Source organism: Helianthus annuus, chromosome 3, assembly GCF_002127325.2.
Source record: "Helianthus annuus cultivar XRQ/B chromosome 3, HanXRQr2.0-SUNRISE, whole genome shotgun sequence".
In the NCBI taxonomy this organism is placed as follows: Eukaryota; Viridiplantae; Streptophyta; class Magnoliopsida; order Asterales; family Asteraceae; genus Helianthus; species Helianthus annuus.
The window spans coordinates 159,903,866-159,929,274 of NC_035435.2; the positions used below are offsets into that span (position 1 = coordinate 159,903,866).

At 29.4% G+C, this 25,409-nt stretch overlaps 5 protein-coding genes across 5 annotated transcripts; 1 reads left to right on the forward strand and 4 right to left on the reverse strand.

The window, feature by feature from the left end:
- Window positions 1-6,055: 6,055 nt before the first annotated feature.
- LOC110932453 lies at window positions 6,056-7,366 on the reverse strand. The gene is made up of 6 exons (XM_022175786.1): window positions 7,298-7,366; window positions 7,111-7,179; window positions 6,838-7,028; window positions 6,610-6,745; window positions 6,332-6,511; window positions 6,056-6,232 (listed from the first exon to the last, which is right to left on the reverse strand). Exons 1-6 carry the CDS (start codon window positions 7,364-7,366, stop codon window positions 6,056-6,058), a joined length of 822 nt encoding a protein of 273 aa, XP_022031478.1.
- Window positions 7,367-8,864: 1,498 nt separating this feature from the next.
- On the forward strand, window positions 8,865-10,408 carry LOC118490548. Its single transcript, XM_035988243.1, has 4 exons — window positions 8,865-8,952; window positions 9,026-9,385; window positions 9,465-10,028; window positions 10,160-10,408. The coding sequence occupies exons 1-4, from the start codon at window positions 8,881-8,883 to the stop codon at window positions 10,406-10,408; spliced, it is 1,245 nt and encodes a 414-aa protein (XP_035844136.1). The 5' UTR covers window positions 8,865-8,880.
- Window positions 10,409-10,897: 489 nt separating this feature from the next.
- LOC110932452 (ATP-dependent DNA helicase PIF1-like) lies at window positions 10,898-11,785 on the reverse strand. Its single transcript, XM_022175785.1, has one exon. It carries the CDS (start codon window positions 11,783-11,785, stop codon window positions 10,898-10,900), a length of 888 nt encoding a protein of 295 aa, XP_022031477.1.
- A 27-nt stretch (window positions 11,786-11,812) lies between these two features.
- On the reverse strand, window positions 11,813-16,967 carry LOC110932451. Its single transcript, XM_022175784.1, has 11 exons — window positions 16,917-16,967; window positions 16,659-16,731; window positions 16,521-16,559; window positions 15,879-16,118; window positions 15,529-15,777; window positions 15,253-15,441; window positions 15,004-15,100; window positions 13,964-14,901; window positions 12,969-13,869; window positions 12,648-12,868; window positions 11,813-12,564 (listed from the first exon to the last, which is right to left on the reverse strand). Exons 1-11 carry the CDS (start codon window positions 16,965-16,967, stop codon window positions 11,813-11,815), a joined length of 3,750 nt encoding a protein of 1,249 aa, XP_022031476.1.
- Window positions 16,968-22,625: 5,658 nt separating this feature from the next.
- LOC110928238 (replication protein A 70 kDa DNA-binding subunit C-like) lies at window positions 22,626-24,543 on the reverse strand. The gene is made up of 8 exons (XM_035988244.1): window positions 24,391-24,543; window positions 24,022-24,289; window positions 23,841-23,940; window positions 23,609-23,736; window positions 23,392-23,476; window positions 23,184-23,316; window positions 22,873-23,081; window positions 22,626-22,779 (listed from the first exon to the last, which is right to left on the reverse strand). Exons 1-8 carry the CDS (start codon window positions 24,541-24,543, stop codon window positions 22,626-22,628), a joined length of 1,230 nt encoding a protein of 409 aa, XP_035844137.1.
- Between the last annotated feature and the right edge of the window lie 866 nt (window positions 24,544-25,409).

Genomic DNA, 25,409 nt, shown 5'->3' on the forward strand with positions numbered 1-25,409 from the left:
TGAACATCTATAATTTTTTTATATGTCATTTGTTTTAAAAAAATATATATATACCATAAAATCGAGCGTCTTTTTATCTTTAATATGAGTACCATATTGTTATATTTAGAAACAAAAATATTCAAAAACCCAGTTGTATATTACACAGTGGATATAACGTAAAATACAATGAAAAAACCCAGTTACGTATTACACAATGTACATAACATAAAACACAATGAGTATCAAACTAAAACACAATGTAAAGTAGACCGAAAACACAATCGATGACAACAGATAAAAGACACAATGAACATAACGTAAAACACAATGAGTATCAAACAAAAAACACAATGAAAAGTAGACTAAAAACACAATTGATGACGACATATAAAAGACACAATTAGTGAGAGGAAAAAAAGACACAATGGACAACAGACTATAACACAATGGACAACAAGCTAATACACAATAAACAACAGATTAAAACACAATGGATAGCAGAATAAACACAATGACCAAAACCTATAACACAATGTATAGAGTACTCAAATATAATATCATCTCCATTGTTTCATACATTGTGTTATAAGTTCTGATAAAAATGCAATGAACAAAGCCCAAATTAACATTGTGTTATAAGTTTTGATAACAACACAATGTATAAACACGTTAGTTAAAAATGTAAGGACCAAAACCTAGTTGAAAGACACAATGGTCACAACCTTTAACACAATACAAAGCAAACGCAGTAAAGGTGAAATTTTTTATTTTATTTTTATATAGTAATATCATACTCATATTTAAGATTAAAAACGCTCGTTATGATGAATTTTTTTTAAAATAAATGTTGTATGAAAAAGTTATGGACGTTTTAAATTTGATGGGGGAATTGATATGTGCCTTACATGTGGAGAGAGAAAATCAATATATGTAAGAATTTTTTTATGCCCTTCTATTATTTATTTTCTCTAAAACTAATCTCAACCCTCTAAAACTAATATCAATTGACTAGAATCATTCTTACCTTATTTATGTTGTCCTTTGTATTTGATCTTAAAACGCACGTTCATTTTAAATCGCGCACATTATAATTCAAATATCCAAAATCACGCATGTTGAAACACAATAATCACGTATATTGAAAACATTAATCAGGCATGTTATAGAACAAATCACGCAAGTTGTCGTACGTTAAGCCGTAATGTACGATATACTTTTTCTATATATATATATATATATATATATATATATATAGAGTGGGGATCCTACGGAAAGTGTGTTTTTCCAAAAAAGTATAAAAAGTCATAAAACACAATAATTTCAGCCATAAAACACACCTAAAACTCACAAATAATAGAATGAATATTACTAAAACACCATATTCAAACTCTAATAGTCCATAAAAACTTCAAACACACCATCGTAGAACTATGAATATAAAACACACAATGCTAAACAACATAAAACACAATAATATTTGTCATTCCACAATCAGAGCCTTAACATCTAAAACACAACACAAAACCCACATACATGATGTTTTAGTAATCTTCATCATATTATTTGTGGGTTTTTGGTGTGTTTTATGGTTGACATTATGGTGTTTTATGACTTTTTACACTTTTTAGGAAATTTGGACTTTCTGGCCAACTCCTATCCTATATATATATATATATATATATATATATATATATATATAGACTATCACTAGTGCTCTAGTGGTGGCTACGAGTATTTAAGTTCCACCTATGGTGGGTCTAGGTGAGTTTTCCTCTCCAGGTCTCAAGTTCGAGTATGGGTGATAGTGGTTTCTCGTTGAGGGATATAAATTGGGGATCTATTGTGCGAACTAAAATTAATTTTATTACCGCAGGAACCAAACTTACAACCGGTGAACCATTTGACGTTTATACCAAGCGATTCTTCGTCTAGCAAGAATTATTTAGAGACTTGTAATTTGTAAATGTGTTTATATATATTTGTAATTTGTTATTGTAGCTAGTATCATATACTATTATTAATCGTAACATTTATTTATTATTAAGGATCAGGATATAATAGGAAGTTTATTTAGGTAGGAATGATAGAAAGTAATCTTGTCTATCTATTTAGTAATCATGGATTAAGATTAAACGAGTGAATTGAACAAAACAAAGGAAGCGCGTGAGTTTGTTTAGAGGTATTCTAGCCAATCCAAAGCAATAGTTTCTCTCTCCTCCACCCCCCGTTTTTTAAACGTTAATAACTCTTTCATACGACATTTTTTAATAAAAATTGCACCATAAAAACAACGAGCGTTTTTTATATTTAAAACGAGTATACTATTGTTATACTTTTGAAAAAAAATTCGAAAACCTAGATACGTAAAATGCAAACAAAACCCAAAACCACCGCCCATAATTAGTTCATAAAAAAATTGATGGAACAACAAACCTAGTTTAGAGCTGATTGGAAGACCGAATATGTGAATGGAAGCATCAAAACCAAATCACTAAGTATTTAACCTGGTTCCAACCGAAGATAAGAATGATTGTAGAAGAATGTTAGCCTGACAATGATACGATAAATGGAGAGGAACGGGGGAATGATGAATGCCAATTAGGGTTTCTTCAAAATTAAAGATGAGTTATAACAAATGGAGTAAAAGATCCGCGTGTGTATGTTAAGTGGGTGGGGGAATTGGTGGGAAATAAAGGCCAAGGAGGCACCATAAAACAACTAGTGCTCCTAAATTTGCTCTTTTATTAGAGAACTAGGCTATCACCCGGGAACATCCCGGGATAAGAAAAATTATATTTGAAAAACAAATACATAGATATAATTAATAAACTAATTAGTTGTTCTTTCCCTTCCTAACAAAATCTTTTATTCGCTTTTAATAATATGCCAATTTGGCCTCCATGAGTGTTTAAAGGTTTCATGTGGAATTATTAACTTTTAGGTTAAGCCTGAAATATAATTATAATAATGTTTGGAGATGGTGAAGATATTTCTATGTGATGATTGTGTGAAGTTTTGAGAAGTGATAGTTGTTGATGTTTAATAATGCTCTGTAATAGCTTGGATATTCGGTCCAGATAGCAAAGGATAAAAAACATATTTACATAAACCTCGTTAACTTTTGTAAAATGTACATAGATATAGTCAAACTCATTTAGTATGATAGTATTTTTTTAAATCTTATTAATTAAATGAAAACAGAAAAAAGAAAAATAAATATTAAATTGAAATATGTTTAAAGCTTTGACTGGCATTTTGAAAAGCTTGGGGTATTTTTGGATACACAGTTATAAATTGTGTATAAAATCTTTGAAATTACTAATACAAATATTAAATTAAATAGGAAAGTTGTGTAAACGTATATAATTAAATTTGAATAATATATTTTTTAATGACATATGGTATTATAGTAATAGAAAATGTAATTATACCAGGTTAATTTAAAACCAATTTACCTTTACTATATTGTTCAAAGACATGAAATTTAAACTCACATTTATATCACAAATTAGACAAAATGTCTGACATCACTAATTATACTAATGACGAATTGGGCCGTTTGATTTAATGGGTCTGTCAAACAATGATTGGGCCGCTTTATAAAAAATAATCCAAAATCACATATACCAACAAATACTGGCCGACAAATATAATTTGTAAACTATCATAAAAAGATGAAATAGTTAATAGTATCTAATTAAATCATATTTTCTAATCGAAAGGAGAAACGATTGTCTCCAAAAATAATGCGCATTTCGGTCCGTTGTAGTTGTCAACATGTTGGATGTAGTTAAAAGAATCATTGCAAAGCACAACTTCAACAGTATCTCCCCAAATACTTGTTATCAACCACTTGTTGTTTTGAATTATATTTGTCCTTTCCTGCGTCTCCATATGATGAACTATGCGAGCCCTATTGAAAGAAAATACCTTGATCCACTCATCATTTTCATATTTGACCAAATCTGCAATTAGTTCACCAGCATATTGAACGACAATCACATGCAGCTTGTTGGAAATTGTTAGAAAATGTCCTTGACAAGGATTGACTTCCATATGCTCCGGAAAACGAAGTATACTAAAAGATTCAGATATAACATCGAAAACAACTATGTTCCTTTCACCGGGTGGAATCCAGTAATTGGAAACCATGAAATATATTTTTTTGTCGGAATAAATTCCAGGAGACCATGAATAAAAGTTTGAACCTAACTGAGTTCCGTTCAAGAAATTCAATTTTCTCCATGAGTCATTATGTCGTGAATATACACGAGCAGTAACTACGTCCCAGTAACAATTAATATGAAGCACTTTTAGATCGTTGTGCTCGTCAAAGTACATTCCACCCGTATCGTTGTGTCGACCAAAATAACTACTAAAATAGTCGTCCGATATCATCTTAAAACGCCTCGTCGTTGGATTCTAAATGACGAGCTCATTGTAACTCCTTTTAATGCAAAGTAAAATCAGTCCGTTAAACGAACCTATAATGCTTAAAAAGGATGGCTCGACACCGTATGGAAAAGTAACTGTTTCGCTTGTATCTTCTTCTAAGTTGCCAGCTACTATGTCATCAACGACAATTGAATTTTCTTTCAAGGAGAGCCGCTTCTTTTGTATTGAATTTCCAACTCGTCGAGCATGGATGAAAACAAACTTTGGTGTAGATAATTCATAACACCATTGTTTAGAAACACATTTGAAACGACAAACTACCTTTGCAGGTAGTCTCGATAAGATCTCTTCAAATATCATGTCATCCCCAACACGTTCCATGATTCGTAATACCCTGAAAAAAAACTATAAAAAAACGATTGTATAAGCTTTTTAAGATTTCTTAATTATTATATAGTTGTAACAGGAACATTTGTAATACAAAATACAACAAAAATAAAGTATAATATTCTGATTTACAATAAAATATTTAACATTCATCTTTTTGTGAGTAATACAAATTGAATCAAAAAGACTCATATACATAAAATTGCTAATTGTATAAAAACTTGAAAATTATCAATGGAACATTGAACATTTATAATACAGTATACAGTAACTAACCGTGTAACTGGAGGTGTTATGTATAAGAGTTGAACAATGAGAATGAATTACAGGAAATATGGGTATTTATAGGACTTTCATCATATATTGGAAATCTATTATTATTAAAAAAAGATGTCAACTGTAAATTATAAAATACGTAACATATATATTATCCATAAATATCATATTTCCATACACATGACTTCAAACGTATATTATGTTAATTTGTTAATGTTAGTACCGAATATAATGCAATAATATATAAAAAATATTTGAGGAAAATTAAAGGCGATTGAAAATCTATTTATAGAATGATTTTATATATTTTTTAGCAAATAATGAAAAAATTTTGTAAGATTCATCGACTTTTTTTTTCAAAATTTGTATTACGAATTATATTTATAATTTGATTGCAAATCATTTGGAAGATTGACTAAAATTGGTTTGGTAATATATTTAAGTATATATTTAAATATAAATAAAATGTTGCTATTAAGTGGCCAAAGATTAATCAAACTTTTGTAACAATTATACGGAATAATTGTTTGCTATAATAAATATAACAATTTGTTAGATATCTTATTATTTTGAAAAGCCTTTAGTGCAGCAAGTTTAAAAAATTAATCTTAGTAATGGATAAATTAAATTGGTTGTTCAATGTGTTTATTTTTGGTTGTATTGGATCAAATGGGTCAATTTACATACCTTGGGCTACAATTCATTATATTTAGACCTTCTAGATTCAAAAAAAGTGTTTTCATATTGGGCCAACTTCCTTTTGACCCACACAAAAATTGTTATGCATTGTTTCTTATTTTTTGATAATTATGTCTTAGTGTAATAACATATATGTAAAAATCGTTTAAAGAAACCGATATAAAATTTGAATTAAGAGCACCTTTTATATTATTAATAAAATATTTAAAAAACATATAACGATCAAATACCCACATCAAACATACTAAAAATCCAAAATACCATTGTTAAAAATGTAAAAATCAAAAAAACTGAATTTAAATAATAGAAATATGAGCTAATTTAATTTCTTGCTAACTTTCTCCAAACTCTTGAAAGTACTTGAAGTTGAAGACATGTAGACGTCATCCAATGTACGTTTTTTATTCTTATTGGTATCACAACTTGTGTTAACATCATCGTCCTTCACACTTGGGATGTGACTTTTCTTCTTTATAAATTCTTTATCATTTACCTAAAATAAATGTGAAAATAAATTAAAAAATAATATAATTAAAAATTATATAAATATTAATTTATTAGTATCAAACGTGTATTGAAAAAAAAAAATTACCTCCGTAATCTTCATCTTTTCTTTGAGCTTATTAATAATTGACTCATCATCAGTCAAGTTCGTGACAAAATACATCTCATCAAAGTTAGTAAGATTATAAGTTGTTATCTCAATTTTAAAGGCAAACTTCTTTCCAATCAAGTTGTTTAAATCCACGGGAAAGATTACTTTCTCAACAACCTATGAATCAAAATATTGTATGAAAAACTTATTAATAAGAAATTTTTAGAAAATACAATGAAAAAAAATAGACAAAGGGAAAAATGATTTATACATACAGGTGTTATATTTTCTTGAAACAATTGTTCAGCTGACTTGAGAACAACTTTTTCAATGATTTCATCAACCAGAGGATGAAATAATATCAGTGGAACATCATCACTGTTGTCTTCCACTTGAACTTTTATTTTGAATCTAATTAAGTTAAATAGAATCATACATATATACAGATAGATTATTTTACAAAACATATAAATATTAAAGAAGAAAACAAATTATCATATTACCTTGGAACTGGATATATAACACTTTCATCACAATTAGGGTTCTTGCACACATAGAAAAATTGTTCCTCCATACTCGGGCTGTCTATAAAATCTGTACCAGCCTCGATTAAACATTTAGGACACTCCATATAGTGCCAACCAAACTGCTTATCGATACCAGTAATAGTACCAAGTATGATAACAAATTGAGGCTGTATAAAATAAAATTTATGAAAATAGTTAATTTAAAGACAAAGTTCATCTACTTTTGCCATTATAAATATATATACACACCTTCATAATTTGCCAAAGATCATATATATTCCTCAAAGGAGTATTCATGATAAATTCATCAGTTGACATCTACAATAATATAAACGAAAAGTTAATTTTGTATGTAGAAAATCAACTACAAAGTGGCATTAATAAATTAATAGAGTTCTTGTATATTACAGTAAAAAATAAAAAATTAAACTCATACCTTCTCAAATTCAAGGTCAAATAAAGTTTTTCCTCTTCTAATGTATAGATTTCTAACAGCTTTGAACATGTATTTATAAAAACGTTTTAATTTAGGAAGTTGTTTCATTTACAAAGTTATATTACGATTTAAATTTAAAATAAAAGTATATATAAAGTAAATACTAAGATGATTGTATTTATTTTTGGATTTATGAATTTTATATTTAATATATTTGTTTTTTTTAGAAATAGTTTGACTATTATGTTTTTGGAATGAGTCGATGCCTATATAATTAATACACTTTATTTAGAAAGTTTAAAACTATGTTAATAATTAACAAAGTGTAACTAAATATTTTTATGCAAACTTAATAAGTTCTAAGTTAAATTTAATAGACTTAATATATTGCAAAAAACCAAAATTTACAATTTGTATTAACTAAATTTACGGCCAAAATTTAATTTTATGAAATCGCTAATATGTATATGCATATATTTAAATTATGATAATAAACTTTTAATTTTGGAAGTTGTTTAATCTAAAGTGATATGTAAATTGTTTTGGAAGTACTGAAATTAGTTTTGGTAATTAATCAAACAATATCAAATTCATATTAATTCTGTATTCAAGAATATCAAATTTAAAATTGAAATAATGAAGTATGGATTTTATAACACATTAAACTGTCTTTTAGTACACCTGATAAGTTTAAAACCTATATTATAATAATTAACAAACTATAAAATTAACAAACTATATTATAATAAGATTCACGCGCGGATCCCGGTTTTATATAACCGACCCGAAAAAGGAATAATGATATAAAATTGTATTATTTTTTTTTGTACAAAATCTTTTAACACATTTGTCTTCTGTATATTCAAAGATTTTCTCCCACTTCCCAATAACCTCCATCTTCTTCATCGGTTACATCATCTTCATCTTCTTCAAGTAATTACAGATCATAAAGGTATCATTCAATAACTTAAATTCTGAATTTCGTTGTACTGTTCTTGTTAAATCTTGCAAACCATTGTTAAGTTTGAAGTTCTCTTCTTCCATTGAGGATTTTCTTTCTATTCATCTTTGTATATCTATTTATCACATTCGGCTGTTTATTAATGATATTAGTTGAACGATATGTGTTATTTTTGATGTATTACATGTAATATGATAAAAGACATGTTAAAGCTAAGTTTCAAAAATTGTGATGTTGAATTTTGTTTACTATGTTTTGATTATATGTTGCAATCGATTTGTAGATTTTGATTTGGTTGTTCATGTAGGCCACAGTGTTTTTTATGTCTTATTTTGAAGACTTTTACTAATTACATGCGTTATAGTAAAGGATTATTTTGTATTAGACATATGGAATATGTTATATTTGTAAGTATATTTGGATTAATATTATTATACTCTGCATGTTTATGGTATTAGGTCTTAGTTTATAGATATGTTAATTTGATTATATTAGGCATCTTCATCATTTTTGGATTATGATTAATGTGAAAATCATTATATTATGTGAATATGTTATTTAAATTATGTTCATTACATTCATTATGTTTTTTATTCACCGGAAGACCTAATCCAATTAGTTCATGTTTGTTCAAACGCAGATCAGTATGACGTCTTTTTATAAAATATTTTCCTCCGACTCTTCAGAATATCTAGTAAGATAATTAATCTTATAAGTACAACATTTTTTCTCATTTATTTATGTTAACACACGTTATTTTTTTACAGGAAATACCAAATCAATATAGCAAGAGATTCCTATTGAATGCTGAACCAAACAATCAAGCCATTATCAAATGTGTGAACGGTAAACAATTTGAAGTTCTTTTGACTAAAAATAAAGATGCGTTTGTGTTCATGGATGGTTGGGAACATATTGTAGCCAAACTATCGTTTACGGACGGTTGTTTTCTGATGTTTAAGCAAATTGACTTGTATTCGTACTTGTTAACACCCTTTAATAATATGCAAGACCATCCGATCTTCGGATCTAGTGTTCCTTTGTTTACCTCCATGTCGACCGAGAAAACGATAAGCAATGTTGAGTACTTCTGTCAACGCTTCACACAAGAGTCCAATGATAATTTGGTGAGTATACAAACAATATTTTTTTATGGTTTTCAATAACAAATTTAAGTTATTTCACCTTCATGAATATTATACGCAGATAATTCCTGCTGATTTCGTTGAAGATCCAATACGTTTACCATCTATTAGCAAGTTAACATTCAAGGTCCATGTTAATTTGTGGGACAGTTTTGATGTGATGATTCAGAAAGACCGTAATCTTAAGGTGTATCTTCTCTACGATTCATGGGACAATGTTGTGTCTTACGTACCTATATATCCGGACTATTACGTTGTGATGAGGTACATTTTTAAACAAAATTTTCAGCTGATTGTTTATGACTTGAATGGTTGTGAGATTCTGGTGCCGAAGCGTGTATATACGATTGCTGCTGTAAACATACCTAAGCCAGGTACTTTAAATATTGATACACAAGACAACGATGATGAAACCAATCATGAAAACGATGAGGATGAATCTGTTCAAGATTATAATGAATCAATGGATGATGATTCCGTTGATGTTTCTTCTATCTTAACCAACTCTGATATCGATGGAATGTATAATGAGGAAGACGCTGAAGTTTCAGATTGTGAAGAAGATAAAAAGGGCGATCCGGACTACAATCCTATTGAGTTTGAATGGAAGTACGACATGCGTTTTGTAAGTTGAGTTATTGTTCATATTTTACATATATTGATATAGTCGAAAAACAAAAAATTTGTTTTTAGTATTTAATTTTGCAGTGTTATACCACTCATAATCTAATATTTTGTTTTAATTATTTATCTTAGCGTCTAAGTGCTGATCTTGCTGAAGCATCAAGAATTGACATGACTATGGAGATGTATGTACAGAACTTGGATGGAGTGGATACGTTGATTTCATTTCGTGGTGAGAGAAACGGTGGTGGTTTTCGATATGAGGCTTTGGAATGGCGTACGAAATTTACCAAACCAAATGGTACCAATCCTCCTGCTAAGTGCACGTTTGTTTATTGCCCAGTTCAAAAGAAATTGATTTTGAAGAAGGTTGCCAAATAGTTCCTTTCAAACTTAGTAATTTTGTTGGTTGGCTACTTTAGGTTCATCTAATTTTGGGACTTTATTTTATAATGCTTTTTGAACGTATTAACAGATGATGATGTAAACCTATTTAGACTACTAAATGATATAAAACTTATTTTGTGGTTTTATTGATACATGTTTAATGTTTAATAATCAAGTATTTACTAACTGTTATTTCAAGATGATTGTTGTTTATTCATTATAATCAATATATTAAAAAGGTTAGGTATTTGATGTATCCATTTGGGCCTTCAATCAAATGTTAACAAATAAGACCATATAACCGATGATTATCTATATGTGGATAAAAAATATATGATTTAATGATAACATTATACAAAATTAATATATGGAAATTTAATAAACAAACTCAAATAATTAAGGAATGTTTATAATAATATAGTACATTAAAAAAATGCATAAAGTTTTGTTAAAAAAAATAATATACAAAATTATTTATTAGACTTAACATAGGTGCGTGAAAACTTCTTTATAAACGACATTCGTTGTAGTATCTGTCGGTTTACCATCCTTATCTAGAACTAAGATCTTAACCCCTTCTCTTGATTTAACTCTTGATAAGGCTACATATAACTGACCATGTGTAAAAACTGGCTCTTTTAAAAAAAGTCCAACCTTAGATAAAGACTGTCCTTGACTCTTATTGATTGTCATAGCGAAACACACAGCAACAGGAAACTGTCGTCGTTGAAAAGCAAAAGGTATTTTTTTGTCCGACGGTATCATGGTAATTCTTGGAATAAACGTTCTAGTTCCAACATTAGCACCTGATATAATTTCAGCTTCTATAACCCGCTTCCCAAGAAATGTAACCTGCAACCTTGTACCATTACATAATCCATTTTGTTGGTCAATGTTCCTAAGAAGCATAATTGGAACACCGACTTTCAAAACCAGACGATGATTTGGTAAACCGGATATCTTTAACCCATTCAGAACATCAGGTGAATACAATTCTTGCTCGAAGGAATCATTAACTTGTTCGGTTTGACATATACTATCAGAGCTTAGGTACTCTGTTGGTTCACCAGGAAACAACTCTAACAATCGATCATTGATTTCATGTACGACCTCATTTTTTGGTGTAAGAATGGCCCTTTCTGAAAAATAATCTCGATCCATATATCTTTGCAAAACGGATGGATATACAAATTGAATCAAGCTTTCAATGGGATCCAAACAATCTCTGATTAGAAGATCAGAAGGTATTTGTACAGTTGCCACACCATCATTGTCGCCTTCTACTTTACCCTCACCAATATCGAGAAGCCATTTGGCAAATTTGTGCATCTCCTCCAATCTAGATTTATCAGCACCAATAGTCAATCTCATGTTTTTGGTCAAAGTAAGTAACTTACATTAGGACCATATATAAGATGAACTCAACGAAGCGTTGACAATTTGTTGCCTACTTCCGTTTGGAATTACTGGAAGAATCTGTCTAAAGTCACCACCAAAGACGATTACTTTACCTCCAAACAAACAATCCGAATTAATATTGCTTTTGTCGATCAACACATCTTTAAATGTTCTATCTAAAGCTTCGACAGCATGTCTGTGTACCATAGGTGCTTCATCCCATATTATCAACCTAGTATGTTTAAGTAAGTAAGCTACATCACCATCAGGCCGTATGTGACACATAGAACTCTCATCTAAATTTATGGGAATGTGAAATCTAGAATGGGCTGTTCTACCTCTAGACATTAGTAAGGAAGCAATACCACTGGAAGCAACATTTAGAACAATCTGCTCTCTAGACCTAACCGATAAGGCTAACGTCCTCCACAAAAATGTCTTACCTGTGCCTCCATAGCCGTAAACAAAAAATACACCTCCTTTATCACCTTCAACGGCTGCCATTATTTGATTATAAACGGAGAGTTGTTCATCAGTTAGAGAAGATTTTAGAGTAACTAACTCGCTATGCATATGAGGAATATCGAAAGATAGTTCTTCGTCAACCAAGCGATTGTTTCCAACAGCAAATGAATCATAATCAGGATAAGGAATTGTTGACCATCGTTTCAATGACGAACCGTTTCTGATCAAGTATTTTTCAATCTCCACCAATGTTTGATTCTTCAATCTCTCATCCGACATTACAAGTTCTGAAATAATAAAAATAAATATCTATAAACAATATGAATAAAATGTACTGAATAATAATATGTGTAATATATTAAAAAGATACCTTTGTTTTTTGTAGCTTTTCTTCTGTTATATAAAATGTCATCACCCAAGTATTTCCATGTTTGTTCAAATACATATTCGGGTCTTGATAAAGTGTTTGACAAAAGCAAAGTAACAAATAGTGCACGAGTAGAACGACCATCTTCCACAAAACTGGCTTCTTTGATAGCTTCAATATATTCCATGTCATCATCCAACAAACCCATAGCGTAACACGCATCTCTGAAAGTTGGAAACAACTGACCATCAACCGTTCTAATTTCTTCAAATGATCTTGGTCCTTTTACTTTGTTTAACAAAATTCTAAGAAAATACGGTTCACCCAGTGCAGGGGGACACCGAATGAATGCGTCCGAGCTGTAACAGTTTTCTTTTACGTGGTGCCCATATTCTCTCTTTTAATTTCCAACAGAATTTAGTAGGAAACTCAACATAAGTAAGTTTGCGGGCTTCTTCGTCGTTTATGTTCATCTCAAACCACTTTAGAAAAATCGAAGACGAGACTGATGGCTTTTCCAAAACAACCTCTATATCGTCTTCAGCTCCAAACACAACATTTTGTTGACCTTCAAGATGAAAAGGAAGTCTCATAACTGGAGGAAACCTGTAGTGAACTTCATTTGCAAATATCCTCCATGAAGCTTCACAGGCGGAAACATACCTACAATCATAATAGGCTTTGATCTCATCCTTTGCCTTTTCTTCATTTTCTATACCATCTCTGTTTGACACGACAAGCGAAGCTCTGTCTGCACCTTTATTAATGTACTTAAACAGATATTTGATAGAACCAGCTTGATTGCACCATTCAACATTAATGTGTGCCTGGTATCTTTTTAAAAGAACGGGACTATAAGGAACAACACTTCTGTTGTCTAATTGAACTTTAGACTTTATAATAGTCTTACCATTGTCTCTTCTTCTATATACAGGGAAACCATCAGCATCTGTGGTTGTTTCCGGGTTGAATTTTTTTGGATAATTCTTTGAGCATCTACTATCAACCATACAAGGACAATTTGGATTTGCATTCCCAAATGGACCATGAATCATAAATTCGGATACAAGGGCATAGAGGCTAGGATCTTCAATTTTATCCGGTATCTCAGCAGAAACAAATTTGTCTAAATGATCAATGGACAGAAGTTTGGATTCCGGTTTCAAGAAAATGCAAATGTGAGCATGAGGCAATCCACGTTTTTGAAATTCGACAGTATAAACGGCTACAATAAAAATAACGATATTCAAAAGATTGTAAAACATAACATTATAAATATTTTTGGTATTATAATAATGATATGAAAATAAGATTTATACCTGCGCTTAGTTCTCCAAATATATTTTTGTCCTTCAGATCCTTTGTAATTGAATCTAGCTTTATCTTAAATCGACACAAAATGTCTGGTCTATCCTCAGGGTTGATTGAAGTATCTCGAAGATATCGTTTAATCTCTGGCCACTTCGGATTACATGTAACCGTAATAAAAAAATCCGGATATCCAAACCATTTACATATAGCCATAGCATCAAGATAGTTTTGCTGCATATACCGAGAACCACCGGTAAAAGATGATGGTAAGACTACCCGTATACCGGTATTAGATAAATCATTTGTTCCTTGATTGTTCAACTTTTGGAGATTTTCATATGTTTCAGACCTAAGATGTTTCTGCTGAAATCGGATATAATTAAGCCTTTCACTCTCAATCATGGTGTATGCATCTACTAAAAATTGTTGGAACAGTCTCCGAGCATTTAAAATTAGAGAAAAAGAAGTTGATCGATCCTGAATTCTATAAGCAAAGAATTCTCTCATTGTACATTTGGGACGAATTTTTTTTAAGGTTCGTACACCGTCCCTATGTGGAATGTCTATTCTATATCCGTCATCACCATTGGGAAAAAGGATTGGATACTGAAGAGCTAAATACGATGGATGAAGTTCACTAATACGTTGAAGACCGTCAGTGTGCGACTCAACAACAATATCACGATGATCAATTATTCGTTCGAGATCACCAACAATCAATGCAGCAACTTCTGAAGTTGAGGGCAAATTGTAAGTACGACCATCAAGATCTCTTTTGTAAATGAGACGAAGCTTGAAGTTTTCATTAGGATTGTCATTGAAATGGTTTCTTTCCATTCTATAACTTTTAACCAACTCATTATTACGATCCAAGAAGTCTTTTATAAACTTAATTAGATGAATATCTATATGCTTTAAATGCCCATCCGACTTATTCGTAGAATCACTGTTAAAAAAAAGGTATCAAGTAAATACAAAATAATATGTAACATATAAATATTTGTATATTTAAAAGACTAAATGAATAAATATTTTGGTATGATATTACCTGAACAACCTTTTTCGGTTTGAAACTTCATTATCAGTATCATAAATATAAAGCTGAGAAAACTTTGGATCTTTTCCAGGTGCAGGTACCAAACCACCTAATGTATGAAAATTCTGTCCACTTATACGAAATACATAAGGTGCTTTACCACTATTGATGCTCGAATCCACTTTTCCACCCATCGATGTGAAAGAGAACATAGAATTGTATCGACGGATATTTTTAGAAAATACTTGCTGTTTTCATTACAATTTACAAATAGATCCTTGTATATTGAAGGAGGCTCTTTCAAATCTGGAAGCTCCACTTTTCCATAACCACAACATAAGTAATAAGTTAATTTACCAAATGTAATTCTCCCTTTTCCACCTTCATCAGACCATAATAATGAGTCACACATCTCACATTTAAGGCTTTGATTACCATGATCCAAGTACTCTGAAAGCATAAAATTTATTGACCAATAAATAATAAATTAATTAATAACGTTTTTTTAACTACAAAGATTTCTAGTTTTATTGTTACCTTTGGATAAACCTTTAAAAGGGTCTTGAATGCAATGTAACTCTGCATTCTCATCATCAGAAGTAAGATCTACCATTGGAATAGGTTCGATAACGCGTTTTTTAGGTAAAATCTTTTGTTTACCAGATTTAAGCTTTGTCAACGAAGAAGCTTGAATAGAGTTGCTATTTTGTGTAACAATGTTTGAAAGCACAGAAGATGGATAACTGGTAGAAGTAGGGGTTAATTGGTTATCCAAATTAAGAGTACCTATAAAAGACACATATAAAAAATACTACCATAAATTAGGATTATATCTATATCTATACATATATGCAGATTTATATAAAAAAAATTTTGAGAATACGTACCGTTTGTTAGACCACTTAAGGGTGTTGTTGTGGTTAAAGATTTCACACTATGAAGTGTGTGGAAAGTATTAGATGATGAAGGAATATTAGGATTATAATTCTCTTGGTTGATGAAGTTGGATCTTTTAACAACTTTAGATGAGCCTCTACCACGCGGAACATTATTTTGTTTATTTAAAGTTTTCCGCCTACCATCGAGATAAAGCTTGCGCATTTTCCTTCTATGTGCGGCAAGTAATGCTGAAATGTAGATATTTTTAGATTCTATATAATTCGTATTAATCTATATATAGACTAATAATATACAAAAAAAAAATTAAACAAAAGTGTATCAATTATTTTTGGTCATATAACATTACGCTAAGTTTTAACATACCATTTGAGTTAAAAGATAATGGAACTGCATCATTTATACCTAAAATAGTAAATATATAAATAATTTGTAAGTACAAAACACAATAGACGAAAATATATAACAAAATCAAATGAGGAAATATAAAATACCGATGGATGATTCAGTTGTCGTCCTGAATGAGATACCTTATTGAATTGCTCAAAAAAAGTAACAAATTAGAAATAGATTTTAAATGTACATTAAAAAAAATAATGTAAAATTCTATAATGTAAAATGTAAAATATTACCATTGGTGATGTTTGACAAAGGTGATCTTCTAACTGTACCTAAATTGTTATTTCATAACAAACAGTTATTAACTTATATTAATTTAATATGCTAATGCTATAACTGTTAACGACATACTAAACATAAAAATAACTTACTACTCGATGATTCTCCAACTGAAGAAGAACATATAATCGGTGTACTTTCTAATCTTCTCTTATTTGACATTTTCTATATTAAATAATCAAAAAAAAAAACAAATATATAAGTCTTATTTTAATTTTAGTATAATATATAAAAAAGAAAAATAAGCAACAACACATAGCCGTTATATATACCTATAACATCAAATCAATATATATTTTAATTGAAAAAAATGATGACAATGTATAAGACACATTTCTCAACACATTTACCAAACCAAATTCATCTTCATCTACGGCAAGGGTTTTCAAAGTCCATTTCATATACTACCTCGAAGATAATCAAAGGATTTCGACCGACTGGGTTAATTTCAAACAAAAAGGTACGATTTGCATCTTCGATTATCATCATCATTTAGAAATTTCGAAGTCTAACAACTTCATGAAATCGATTTATATGTTAAAATATAATACAGTATGAACAGGGTAATAATTTGAAACTCGAAATCAGTAATATTAATAGCTTTCATGTTTGAAATATATAAGGATTAGGGTGTTGATGAAATTTACTTGTGATCTTCATTAAAAAAAGCATAAATATTAGGTAAGAAAACACATTTACAAATGACGGAATGTGGAAAGAAATGTGGAAACAAAACTTTATATTTTCAAGAAATATTCATAATTTTTTGTTTTGGTATACATATTATATTGAAATACTTTGATTAGTAAGTAAATAAAGTTTGTTTCTTAGATACTCATAAGAGTGGTATGGTCTGTAATTTAGTCACTGAACGAATGTAATATCAAATATAGTAAATTTGTGTGTTATTTATTATAAAGTCATAAGATACAAAAGATATAAAAAAAGAATATGAAATAATAAGTTTGGTACATTGCAGTTCAGAAGATGGTTTTATCATTTGTTCAACGGATGGATGAACCTAAAGACATGTCATTGGTATGAGTACTTTGAGTATCTAAGTTGATTAAATAAAATGTTGTAAACATTACAGTCCATATTTAACTTTTTTGTTTATGTATAATATGACATTTTTAATGAAGGTGGTACCTGTTGAATTTGTTATTAAAAAATGGGGACAAGACTGGCAACATATGAACATAGAGGTTCATCATGAAGACGGTAGACATTGGATGGTAAGACTTAGACACATGGATAGCCTACCAGTATTAACCGATGGTTGGAGGGCTGTTGTTAATCATCTTCATTTGCCAAAAAACACTTGGCTGCTCTTTAAAAGCATTGGAGACAAAAAATTGGAGGTCTATCCTTTCCTAAACGATGTGTGTGGTCAAACTTACATAACAATGAACAACTACACAAAATTGGGTCTTACGTTAAACGTATTATTTGTAAAAACTTTGTTAGTAACACATATGTTACTAACTATATTTTTATACTATATTTGATTAACTTGCAGGTAATTCCAGACGAGTTTATTAACATGTTTTACAAAAACCACGAGTTAAACGGAAATTACAAAGTATACGCAGGTGGTAAGTACTGGGATGTGATGGCAGGAAAACTTCATGTAACATATGCTTTTACAGGAGGATGGTCGAAACTGTGTGAGAGTTTGAAAATTATGAATGGTGACACAATGACGTTTGAGAAGATTGATAATGTTGTATTTCAGTTGAGGGTATTCAGGAATGGCGTTGAAGTTGAATTGGGTTTTAAAGAAGAATCACAAGACAATGATTCTTGTGAGCTTATATCCCGACAGACATTCCAAGAAAGTGTTTATTTTGTAAGTATCTTTTATTACGGAAAGATCATTTAAGTAAAAAATATTACTTATGTTTTAAATATTTAATTACAGAACTATGATAATTCTGAGAATGGAACGGATACAAGTGGAGATACTTTGATGCATGAGGTAGTGTATTAGAATAAGTTTGTATTATTTAGAATAAATTGATTAATAAATTCACATAACTGTTTAAATTGCAACAGTGCATAAATGAAAGTTGAACTAACCTTAAATAGCAAGAAAAAAATTCTGGGAATGAAAGTGACGAAATGTTGAATATGACCCATGAAGTTCAAAAACGTGAAGACATGACACCACAAGCTAAAAATAGCTCAAGTTCTAAAGTTCCCGTGAACGAAGAGGTAATACTAACTGAATAAACGTTTATATGCCATTATATATGTCTGTATATATAAGAATTCAGCTGAAGCATAGTTATATACTGAACTTATTTTTATCATAGATTGGAAAAAAAGGCAAAGAGGTTGCTCAAGTGATTTGCTCAACATCAAAAAAAAGAAAAGTAACTGACCAAAGTCAAGAAGTTGTCACACCGTCAAATTCATATTGTCTTCGATCATCAATCAAAAGAGAGGTAATTTTGACTAAACTGACAAGTGTAATATAATTATCATTGCTTACTTTTTGTAACTCTAGTTATATAAAGATTTAATGGTTTACATTGATATTGAAAATTGAAGGTAAAAAACTACAATGAGAATGCACGTAAAGCTGAGGGTGAAAAGCAACGGAGATGTGATACAAAAAAAACAAAAGCTCAACTTGATCCTGAAAATTATGAGTTTAGTAAAAAAGGAGAAAACAGATTGGTATGAAATTATGTAACATAAATTATAAAAAGTTTTGTATGATTTGTAGGGAAATCATAATAATGGTATGTTTCATGTTTTTTTGGTAGCGTCTACCAATGGAGTTTGCAAGGAGATCAGGTCTAACAAAGGCACTACATTCATTGAAGATTCAGACACTGGATGGAAAAATGATCGACAACAAAGTGGACATAGAGAAAAATGGTCTAAAACCACGTTACTCAATGGTCAAGTGGGGGAATTTTATGGCTGCAAATGGTTTTAAAAAAGGTGACATTCTTCACTTCAACTTTGTTACTTCAAAACAGGTGCTGGAGTTAAGAAATGTGGATCGAGTTTAAGACAAATGTGTTGACTGATGCTAGTAGGTATAAGTATGTTTCATATGGGATGTTAATGATTATGTTTTTTTTGAAATATGCATATATTTGCATATGAAAACGTTGGTAGAACTGTGGTTAACTATATGCTTATGTAATATGTGCATATATATGCATATATGGATAATGTTAAGTTTTTGGAACAATATATGTTAGTATGTTATGAATGTTAATCATCTAATTTATCTGTTGAATTGAATATAGTAGAAATAATCAGTCTAATAAAAACAAACACCATTAAAAGTTGTTAAAATAAGGAAGTAACATATAAAATGAATAAAACATACCTCATAATATGTATTCACTAAACGGCTTGATATGATTAGGAACAAAAGACACAGAGATTAGGGAAATGGTAGTAAATTAGTCTTGTAAGTGATTAAGAAGGAAAAACCAGAAAGTATAGCGTTTATATGAAACAAAACACAATGAGAGCCAATATACTTGAATGTATACTTTATATAAAACAATATCAGTATTTATAGAAAAACGATAAGTTTGGAATATCATTATCAATTTCTAAAATTGTAACAATTATAACATAAATTAAGGAATATACAGTTGTAATGATTTTTAGGAATTTAATAACAGATTACTAATATTAAGAAAGGAAATAAATATATATTATTTGAATTATAACCAACAACCATGTAGGGATGATTTTAATTAGACAATGACGGGAAAAATAAATCTCATGATAAAACATACTTAAAATACGATTATTCCATAGTGAAATCACAAATTATTTGATGTGAACAAAACTGCTAATTGTCAACATCATAAACTTGATAAACAAAACGCTGGCCATTCTGAACAATCACCATCTCCTCCAAAACATTTGCATTAGTTTGAGTTAAATGATAATCATCACCAAAATATAGTTGACTGAGTTCACGCGGCCACAAATCCATCAAGATAGACGAATTGATAAACAAACCTTGGTCTTGGAGCATTTCCTGGAAAACATATCATAAACAAATGAGGTTGAAAACACAAAAACTTAATAAGAAAAGTAATTGTGTTGTCATGTAATCAATATAAGACAATAAATAGTACCATATAATCCTCAACATAAGAACCACGTTGTTCAACAAATTCTTTGGAGGACAAACCATCAAGCCATTCTTTGCATACTAACTTGAAACGATGTATAGATTTGGTATCAATTTTGATTAAAATATTGAAAAGTATCAGGTGAAAAGGAAGCTCAACCATTCTATCTCGAATACCTAAAACATTTTAATCATTGCATAGTATCATTTGGCGGTATGAGAATGAGTTGTGAAGAATGAATATATATAACACTATTACGAATTCATGAAGATAATAAGAGTAATACCTTACTGACCTGCTTAGATGTTATAGAATAAGTGTTCTAAAGACAAGGGTCTTCTATATATAATAATAATAAAGATATCAAATATGGAATGATAATGAGAAGGATGTTTCCCATTATTAAGAGATTTAAAATATTATATTAACTTTTAATATTATACAATGTTATTTTTTTAGAAATATTATATGTAAACGATTAAAACTATACCTCAAAATTAAATATTTTAGTTAGAGTAAATAAACAAAAATATTTAAGTGTCATATCATTTTAATATAGTATGTTATTTTTAGAACATGATCATTATGATATAATGTTTCACAACGAATATATAAAAAATAGATAACATTATGATTATATTATTTTGTTCATTATGATGAGATTTATAAAGATAACATGAATATCATCGAATTTGAATTGTGATCTGTGTTTAATATACTTTGATAATAACATTAAATACCGTTATATATTTAAATATAATATTTTCTGTTCATGTAAAATTATTTACCAAATATATACAAAAAATTATTTTTATAAAATATAGATAAGGTCAACAATTCTTTATTACATAAAAATGGATACTTATGTTGTTATAATAAATTTGATGTTTAGCAAAGAAAATAAGGTCAACAATCCTTTATAACATAAAAATGGAGACAAAGATTGTTACACGATAGTAAATTAAACCAAAACAATCAATGGAAGAAAAAAAATGTGTTTTTCATCATTAACATTAGAATCATATTAACTAACAATTAAATACGTACTGGACTAACTAATAATATTTACAAATTATTCACCACAAAACAAACCAACTAACAATATAATGTATATTAGGAAATAATAATATCCATTTAAAAACCAGATCAATAATCAAAACAAATTGTCAAATGTCTTCTTGAGAAACACCAAACTTAAAACAAAAATTGGAAATTAAATTTGACACGACACGGATATTTCTTTATTTCTCTAACTTTGGGGTGATCAGGTCCAAGTTGACATCATCGTTGAGTTGCTCATTCCCAGGACTGTTTCGACGTTTAGTAGACGAACTTTGAACAGCATCAACATCATAAACATCTTGAAGGTTACGTTTAATGTTGTCGAACTTTGACTGATCTTGATCATTAACATCAAAATTATCTGGCGTAACACTATCGCCGATCACAGATTGAGACCCCTATAAAAAAGTGAATATAATAATATATGATAAACATAAAATAGTTATTTTTCTAGTAATACAAAATGACGTTAAATAAATAAATAAAACAACATACCTTTGAGCAACATTTAACATTTCCAACAGAATCGGACAAGCATTGAACATTTGACTCAGACATATCAGACTGTAAAAAATATACAAAGGTCGGTTAACTTGTCACAGCATGACTAATAGGATATATAAAATAAAAAAAAAATTGAAAATAAACACTAACATCATTAATTTTCCATTTATTCTCCAGAGCAGAAAGTATGTCATCATCAAAAGTTAACATTGAAATTCCATAGTTTTCTATCTGGTGTGAAATGTTAAAACTGGAAATTTTGATTTGAAATGCAAACTTTTTGTTGATCAAGATATCAAACTCAGATGGAAGTGACTGAAAGGAGCCTTCGGTAGAATTGTCAACCTATACACAATTACACAAGCTTAGTATATATAATTACATATTGATTGAAAAACAAATTAATTTCACCTTTGAGTAAACATCAAGAAGCTCTTTGGAGGTTTTTTTAATAAGCTTAATAGCTTCATAATCAAACAACGTACAAGAAACAGTCCCAGTCGAGTCCTGAACCCTTAGAGGAATCTTGTAACTGATAGATGAAATAAAATAAAATATTAGAAAGTAAAAAATAAAGAGTATAGACTTTTTTGGTAAAAATTTAATTAATTAAAAACAACAATACCGATAAACAGGAACAACATCAACAGCATCACAATCAGGGTTTATACACTCAAAAGTCTTCTCATCCAAAACATCAAAACTGCCGTCATCTTTTTCAACCAATGTTGATTTCTCTTCAATTTGCTTCTTACAATTATTGCATGATAAATAATACCAAGGCTTATTATTTGAAATTGCTATAACAGTACCAACAATGATAACCTTTTTCTCCTATAAAATTTATATTATAATAAATAAGATCAATACCATAATGTACCAAATATCGGAAGTAAACAAAAAATAAAATAAATATAAATTTATTAAAAACTTTACCTCAGAAATTGATGCAATAAAAGCAGTCAACACAAAGTCTTCAGCATTAAGAAACTCATCTTCCGGACTGGATATAACTTGAGAGCATGACTGTTTAATGGAAGATGAGTTAGAAAACTCCTTCTCAAGATACCTGTAACAGTAGAATATATTATACAACCGGAATGAAAATTTAACATGGGAATCATTAAAAGATATATTATTATACCTGTCTTTGAATTCTTGTATCTGATCCAGATCTGAATTTATGAACACACGACTTGCTTCAAACATATTAGTAAGGCCAATTTTACCTGAATAGAACGTCAAAATTTACTAAATGATTAAAAAACGATATAATTTTGTAACATCATATAAGGAGGTACATATCATTACAAATATTTAATACAGCTTTCGGAACTAATTTTCAGAACTTACATTTATACCTTGATAAATGTTTACTGTGCCAAAATGGACGAGAATAACAACATGATCAGGTCTGTTTTTATCATTCATGTACTCTGACAAAGTGATTGCATAGTTTTCCCATAATGTAAGACTAATCTTCTGATCTCTGTATAATGAATATTTAAAAAATTAAAATAACACATATAAATTAATAAAGATGTACATACGCAAATATAAAAAACTCCATATATATATATATATAGTCAATACTCGAGATCTTTAAGAGTTATGTTCATTCTTTTGGTTTTAGAGCCATCCTTCCTGTTTGCGTCTTCAATAGGATAAGACACAAGAACGTAACCGATGAAATCTGTATGTTTACAACAAATTGTCAGTAGAAAGATCTGAATTTATTTAAATGTTATAATAATAGTGATAGAACCGTAAATACCTATTGGAGTATTGACTTCAACTTTTTTACTCAACACTGATTTAAAATCAGTGAAACGAAAAAAGTACCGAGGACCAGACCAGTTTTCAGTTTTCAGAACAGAACTGAATGCGTACAGAGATAGCTTCTGATCATTTCCAGTAACCTTAATCTTGGTTGTATCTTTGGCTAGTGATGGCTTGTGAACCAATAAACAATCATCAACAACCAAAAATTTAAGGAACCGTTTGAAAAGTTTATGTAAACAGCTACATTGAATGAATGAACCCTGAAATAGTAATTATATAATGTGCAATTTAGATAAACAAAATGGATAACAATTGTTAAAGAGGAATATAAATAAAAGTTAAAAATCTCTAAATTTGTTACCTCCTCATCCATCAACAACATGTCAACTCGATAGATCTGACTATCAGAACCATTCATTTTTTTATTCCACATGGATATGATCTTTGCCTTGATTGTGTAGTTCGTAGAATGAGCATTAAGAGAACTGAACATAGTAATCTTATTGTTCTCCATTTCACTGTTAAACGAAGAAAAATATGATCAGAGACTTATGATGTTTTTTATGATATTAATATCAGAATTGAAAAACTGTTAACGGTTGTACCTTCAATAGTAAAGAACAGGCTATGAAATTTGAGAACGAATATGACTGACAAACAATAGAGATGACTTCTATATATATATATATATAAAACAAAAGAGAAAGATATGGAATGATTTGAAGTTGTTTTTGGAAGTTATAAATTAAAATTAATATTTATGGCAAATGACAGGAATAAATTTATGTTTCATTGGTGTTTCCTAACATAATAGTATTGGTAAAAAATTTGAAAATATTCAAACATAGTCTTTTGCCGGGTGAAATTATTCAAACACAGGAATAAATGTAACAAAATAAAGCCAAAAATTGAAGGAATAATAAGTTTGATGTGGTAAGGATGAGTGAATGAAAAACGACTAAATTTAAGGTTATCAAATTATTAACTAAGCTTGTGTAAGATTTTAAAGAAATGGATACAACTATATAATTCACACATACAACTCGGTACCCACTACATACGACAATTGACAATTGGATATTCATCAACATGAAAAAAATTATCGTATGCATAAAACAGAGACAAGTATGACCATAAATAATATAAATTGTAATCTTAGAATAAAAAAATGAAAACTTACATTTAGTCATATCTGGCTTTGGTGTGGTTAAATACCTGAATATTATGAAAATGAAAAGAAAATCAACAAATTAATACAAAATTAAGGAAGATCACGATAAGAACCTACCAAATAAACATAAAAAGATTGAATAAAACAAAGCAGCAGTTTAAGATGGAAAAAAATGGATCAAACCTTGTAACAAAATTCCTAACCCTAGC

Coding starts and splice junctions, on each gene's coding strand:
- LOC110932453 (XM_022175786.1), bottom strand. CDS start 7,366: ATGTTCAAAGCTGTTAGAAATCTATACATTAGAAGAGGAAAAACTTTA. Junction 7,180..7,297: donor TTGACCTTGAATTTGAGAAG/GTATGAGTTTAA, acceptor ATATTATTGTAG/ATGTCAACTGATGAATTTAT. Junction 7,029..7,110: donor ATCTTTGGCAAATTATGAAG/GTGTGTATATAT, acceptor TATTTTATACAG/CCTCAATTTGTTATCATACT.
- LOC118490548 (XM_035988243.1), top strand. CDS start 8,881: ATGTTTGTTCAAACGCAGATCAGTATGACGTCTTTTTATAAAATATTT. Junction 8,953..9,025: donor CCGACTCTTCAGAATATCTA/GTAAGATAATTA, acceptor ATTTTTTTACAG/GAAATACCAAATCAATATAG. Junction 10,029..10,159: donor GGAAGTACGACATGCGTTTT/GTAAGTTGAGTT, acceptor TATTTATCTTAG/CGTCTAAGTGCTGATCTTGC.
- LOC110932452 (XM_022175785.1), bottom strand. CDS start 11,785: ATGAGATTGACTATTGGTGCTGATAAATCTAGATTGGAGGAGATGCAC.
- LOC110932451 (XM_022175784.1), bottom strand. CDS start 16,967: ATGAAATGGACTTTGAAAACCCTTGCCGTAGATGAAGATGAATTTGGT. Junction 15,101..15,252: donor CAAGGATCTATTTGTAAATT/GTAATGAAAACA, acceptor TTCATACATTAG/GTGGTTTGGTACCTGCACCT. Junction 12,869..12,968: donor TCGGTGTCCCCCTGCACTGG/GTGAACCGTATT, acceptor TCCAACTTTCAG/AGATGCGTGTTACGCTATGG.
- LOC110928238 (XM_035988244.1), bottom strand. CDS start 24,543: ATGGAGAACAATAAGATTACTATGTTCAGTTCTCTTAATGCTCATTCT. Junction 23,317..23,391: donor ATACAAGAATTCAAAGACAG/GTATAATAATAT, acceptor CTACTGTTACAG/GTATCTTGAGAAGGAGTTTT. Junction 23,082..23,183: donor TTATTGCATCAATTTCTGAG/GTAAAGTTTTTA, acceptor TAAATTTTATAG/GAGAAAAAGGTTATCATTGT.